This window comes from Camelina sativa, chromosome 17, assembly GCF_030686135.1.
Source record: "Camelina sativa cultivar CO46 ecotype springtype chromosome 17, ASM3068613v1".
NCBI lineage: Eukaryota > Viridiplantae > Streptophyta > Magnoliopsida > Brassicales > Brassicaceae > Camelina > Camelina sativa.
This window is the reverse complement of record NC_141896.1, coordinates 23,798,058-23,804,062: the sequence shown is the minus strand read 5'-3', so window position 1 is coordinate 23,804,062 and position 6,005 is coordinate 23,798,058. Positions and strand designations below refer to the sequence as shown.

The 6,005-nt window shown below is 34.1% G+C and overlaps 1 protein-coding gene across 1 annotated transcript; it reads left to right on the top strand.

Annotated features, from left to right (window-relative positions):
* The first annotated feature begins 2,518 nt into the window (after positions 1-2,518).
* On the top strand, positions 2,519-3,945 carry LOC104773967 (uncharacterized protein At3g28850-like). Its single transcript, XM_087493943.1, has one exon. It carries the CDS (start codon positions 2,699-2,701, stop codon positions 3,701-3,703), a length of 1,005 nt encoding a protein of 334 aa, XP_087350069.1. The 5' UTR covers positions 2,519-2,698; the 3' UTR covers positions 3,704-3,945.
* Positions 3,946-6,005: the final 2,060 nt, after the last annotated feature.

The window sequence follows — 6,005 nt, the reverse complement described above, 5'->3', positions numbered from 1 at the left end:
TTCATCACTTCTAATCCATCATTCTCTCTGACTTTTAATCTAGTTTCCTCCTTTTTTTGTCTATACTTTTCTGATCTAGTACACTTTGAATATCTTGTTGTGTCTTTTTTGTCGTCACTTATATCCACTCTTTTTATAAAAACTAAATTCAAAATAGTAATAACAGTTCATAGCAGGGATTAAGACGTCAAAACTAATGTATACACGGAAACATCCAACTGCTAAATTCTACTATCAAATACTAGTATAGATATTGATAGCTCAAGGTAAATCTCTTAATCTATGGAGGGCCCAAGACTAATCCATTAGAAAAGTGTAACCCACAAATATTTTTTTTTTATCCAAATGGGTTAATCCAAATAGGTTAAAAGCAATAGCTCATATCCATGTGGCATATACTTTTATATAATATGTTAGTAGGATTTTTCTAATTTTTCTTGAATGAATGAATGTAAAATGTTTTGTAATTTTTTTACTGTAAAGTGCTAGATTTTATTGAAGTACCGTAGATGATCGTCGGTCTTAGAGATAACAAGAAGGAGAGCTCAGAGAAACGCTGTCAATCTTCCACTAGAGGGTCGGTCTATGGAGCAACAAGAAGGAGAGCTCAGAGAAATGCAGCCAATCTTCCACTAGGACAAGGGACACATCCTATTTAGAAGGCACAAAGATGTTGCACCCAACCCTAAAACCAAAAACCCTTCTTCATTCTCTCGGAGATCATGACTTTTGGGCTATTATATCTCAAGTATATGTACGACCATACTTCAAATCTAGTCTCCTCCTCCTTGTTTTGGTTTTTACTTTTCTAATCTACTTTATTGTTCTCTCTTTTCATCACTTCTAATCCATCATTCTCTCTGACTTTTTTTTTTAGTTTCCTCCTTTTTTTGTCTATACTTTTCTGATCTATTACACTTTGAATATCTTGTTGTGTCTTTTTTGTCGTCACTTAAATCCACTTTTTTATAAAAACTAACTTCAAAATAGTAATAACAGTTCATAGCAGGGTTTGAGACGTCAAAACTAATGTATACACAAAAACATCCAACTGCTAAATCAAATCATATACTTTTGTAAAAGTTTTTATACATACATCATTTAAAATTGTGACATATCATTTAACTCATGTAAATTCTTCGTAAATTATAATAAAAAATAGTCATTAAAATATATTATTTTGGAGAATTTGACTTGTTCCAATCTATTACAGTTTTGACCCTGATCTTAGATTAACTTCCTCCATCCGATTCCTCCATCCGATGTTTTAAGTAAACATACGTAGTTTAAGAAATGACTCCTTTAAAAAAGTTCAACCAATCATAAACAAGACTGCATAATATAAAATATTAAACTAACCTAACATTTTTATAGAAACTTGAAAACCACTTCTAAAACAAAAAAAAATTCTAAAACATTTTATGGAAGGAAGGATAGAAGAATAACATGTTAGATTTCCCTTTCGAAAAACACAATTTAGCAATTTAAATATGAATTGATCTTCAAATTCAAATAGACTATTTTAAATCCAAACAAAAAAAAAACAGTAGGAATCTAGTAAGTAATAACCAAATTTATTTTTCTCGATAACATTAGATTTAGATGCCAAACTCTTTTATTAAATCAAATACTAACATTTATTGTTCATTTTTCTAGTCAACAATCAAATAACATGTAATTTAAATAAGATTAAAATTTTATAAACATTAATCATCGATTTAACACCTATATAAATTAGAATCTTCCCAACCATGGTACCTCAACGTTTTAGGATATTGCCACCAAAAAAAAATAGTTGTTCTTGCTATGGTCAAAACCTAAACAAGAAATTTATTGTTCTTATTTACCATAACTATCAATCATGAACTTGTTGACTTTGATTTAACTCCTAATGTCTAATCCCATTCTAACAAAATATATTAAAAATGACCTTCTGGTTTTTTTTTTTTTTTTTACAATGATCTTCTGGTTACTCTAACCAAATTTCTTTGTTTTGGATTCTTGATCCTAATTTCAAAGAATAAGGAATCAATCATGAGAAAACTATTTTTTGGAGTGTTTTTTTGTTGATTTTACCATTTTTTGAATAGTTTGTAAATTTTACTATTTTGTAAGTTACAAAATTTTGATTTAACGTGTGTTTTATTTGTTATGTTTGGATTTAATCGGTTCTATTTTTTCTTAGGGTTTAGTATTTGGTATTAACTATGTATTGTATCTTAAAAAACTGAAAATACATATTTTTTTCTTCTCAAAAGATAAAATTTACAAATTATACAAAAATTGATATATCCAAAAAATTTCTTAAAAAAGTGGCATTTTTAACAAAAAATCTCAAGAATAAGCTTTGCAAACTATTATTAACCAAACAAAAAAAAAATATCTCAAACTGTTTCGCTAAGAACTAAATAGTGTGTACAACACACACAAACTGTTTCATAATCAACGAATAATATGGACATTAAAATCACAAGAAAAGAGCCACGTGCATTGTCACGTCCCCAACTTTGTACTTTTTATTAAACAAAAAAGTTTTTTTGTTTTAATCTAATTAGCAGTTTTGTTATTTTGTCTTTTTTTTAATCTAAAAATCTCATTTCTCACTTCTTCATCACCACCGTCTCTCTCACTCAATCTCCGTGTGCTTTTCTTTTTGTTTTTCCCCGACGACGTTGAGAAATCCTCGAAATCTCCGGCGATGGGTGGTTGCGTCTCCTCCAATTTCTTAAATCCGACGGATGAAAACTTCTCTTCTCAGCTCAACGCTTCAACCTTAAGCCACCATTTCGTTAAGCTAACTTCAACCACTTATGGTCTTCTCAATCTCGACTCTTCTTCTTCACCTTCTCTTCTTCCGCCTCCTTCCTCCTCCGCTACCTCCGCTATATCTCCGATGACTCCGCCTGAGAGATTTACTATCAACGGTAAGGAGACGATGGTCGGTAAGTCTGAGCCGACGACGGAGGTTCTTAACTTCTGGGAGCTAATGTCAGGTCTCGACGGCGGCGATACTTGCCGATTCTCTCCTATTCCGGCGAAATGTAATGTCTCCGATGGTGGTGGAGTGATGATGGTGAACAAAGAGAACTCCGATCCTAATTTGAAGAACCCTAGAGATTCAGAGAGCGATTACGAGGTTTTGAAACCGTTAGATCCGAAATTAGCGGAGGAAGCAGAGAGATTGTGCGACGGCGGTGAGGATCGAGTTGTGATTTACACGACGTCGTTGCGGGGAGTGCGGCGGACGTTTGAGGCGTGTAAAGCCGTGAGAGCTGCGATTGAGAGCTTTGGTGTGGTGGTATGTGAGAGAGATGTGTCTATGGATAGAGGATTCAGAGAAGAGCTTTCGAATCTCATGGCTCGGGAAAGAGACAACGGCGGTGGTGGTGGTGATGATTCGTCGACGGCGGCGGTGGTGTTGCCGCCGAGGGTTTTTGTGAAAGGGAAGTACATTGGTGGAGCAGAGGAAGTGATGAGTTTGGTGGAAGAAGGTTTGCTTGGAGATTTGCTAAGAGGGATTCCGAGGAAGAAAGATCGGTGTGGCGGCGGCGGTTGCGGTGGATGCGGTGGGTTAGCGTTTTTGCCGTGTTCGGAGTGTAATGGGAGCTGTAAAGTGGTGGAAGGATGGGGAAGTGAAGCTGTAGTGGTCAAGTGTATGGAGTGTAATGAGAATGGTCTTGTTCGTTGTCCCATTTGCAGCTAAAGCACAAACAAAACAACACTGATTCACTAGTAATAATTGGGAATTACATCTAAATACTGTAAGATAAAGTTTTTCTAATTTCTTTCCTTTTTAGAGTTCTCTGTGTTTCAAGATGCTTGATAGAAGAAGGAGGCAAATGATCTTGGTTTATTATGGGTAGAGATACTTTTAAGTCTTCGATGGTGGTTAGTTACAAACATTACATAAATAATATCCTCCACAATACAAAGCCTTTTGTGTTTCTCAGTTGTTCTAATAATAGCTTGGATTGAGATTGGCCACATTTAGGTGAGGTCACCATGTGTTTGGGAGACTGTTATTATACTCTTCTGGTATAGTAATAAGTAAGGAACCCATTAGCCAAAAAGAAAGAATGATCGATCGATCACTAGTCAAATCGAAATGTAACAACACTACCTCAAGTGACTTGATGTGTCTTTTAAAATCTTCACATCACTCTCCCATTTCTGTGTCGGTTAAACTTAATTCATATGCTTTGTTCAGATTTTGCAGGAGATTTGTTCATGAATGTATTCATTGGAGGATACTGTTTGGTTAAATGACACATTGCACAATACTAAAGTAACACTCACGGACCATATAAGATTTCCACTTGAGTTTTTAACTCTCATCCACTTTTACAAAAGGCTAACTGAATGTGTTACTGTAATGATTGTTTTAGCAATAAATATACTTGCAACATGTTTAGATAAGCCGATTAAAAAGCATATAGAACCGCAAGAAGGTAGGGGTGATAAATATTGGATTGAGTTTACTTAATTGTGTTTAATTTATTGAACAATTGTGAAACACTCATGTGGTCGTTGCTAGTCTTTGGATAATTTTGTTACATTGAATGATAAAATGATATGGGTGCAATAGAGAACGGAGCAAGATAAATGCTTAAGTAAAAGTTGTTTACGGTTACGGTGTTTTATACTGTAACAGATTATTATGACAGTATAAAGGTTTACTAGTGCATGAAAAGTATCCCAAAAATTACATGTAGCATGAATTTGGTGGAGTATGATCAATCCCGATAAGAATTTGAGCAAGACCGAGCAGACGCTTGTAGCCAGATTGAAATTGGGTGAACTTGATTATGAGCTATCTATCTACTCAATACTTAAGTAATATACATGATTTGATTGAAGAAACATGAATGGCGTGACTGATTGGTCGATGCGTGTTGTTTGAGAGCGTGATAATGACTAATGTGAATGTTAAAATGAAAGAGACGAGTACGTAACAAAGATGAAAGGAATCCATGAGCATTTGGCTATATACGTAACAATTTAACTAAAGTTAGAAAATGTGACGATGTAACTAAGTAGCAAAGATGATAGGAAGCCAGTGCCGGTCCGACATTTATTAGTGCCCTATGCGGAACTAAAAAACATGCCCTTTTATATATTACCAAAAAATTATAACTAATGGTATATAAGACTTTATGTTTAGTGTTTTGAAAATTTATTAACACAAACCAAAATCAAAACATTAGTTTTGATGAAAAGATTTATCTAATAGTTTAACAAAGCAAACTATTAACCTCAAAATGGAAAAAATCAAAACTAAAACTAACAATTAACCTCAAAAACTATGATTTGCACTTATATTAAAGTCCACATTTTTGTAAAAATCTTTAGATATATATAAAAACTCTATAATAATTTTACAAAAAAATGCCCTAATTTTTTTTTATGCCCTAATCCTTTGCTTGAGTTGATTGCCCTATGGACCGGCCCTGTAGGAAGCCATGAGCATTGCTGCATCGGCTAAACTTTTGTAGATTGCTACTTTGCTATGACGAACCCTCTTTTTTGTTGATATACAATTTTACGACTGGTCTCTCCTTTCGAAATCGGATTTGGAATTGTTCATTGATGACATGTAAAGATGCATTTTGGGTTTAGTTTTGGTTTATTTACCTTAAACTGATTTTAAACAAATATTTGGCTTAAGACTTAAGACAATCCTTTAACCGAAAGGAATCTAAAACCTCATCCCGATCTAGACCGTGAATGGAGTGTTACAAAGTCCTAGAAATTAAGGAGAAATCTACTGTGAGAACAGAGAATATGCTTCTCCTTCCGAAGTGATTTTAATTGTGGAGGAGCTTGTCGCCGTAAACAGTTCCGAACTAAAATAATAAGAGTTTTAGAATTTGAATTTGTATTGCCTTTTTCTGGAAAAAAATCTCGGGATCCTCTACAAATGACCTCCCCCTTACATATTTATACCGACCCATTTACTACTCAATTAATACGGAATTAATAGTGCGCGATCCGTGCAGCCTAATTAA

Excerpts from the sequence above, each read along its gene's own strand:
- LOC104773967 (XM_087493943.1), top strand. The coding sequence starts at position 2,699 with ATGGGTGGTTGCGTCTCCTCCAATTTCTTAAATCCGACGGATGAAAAC.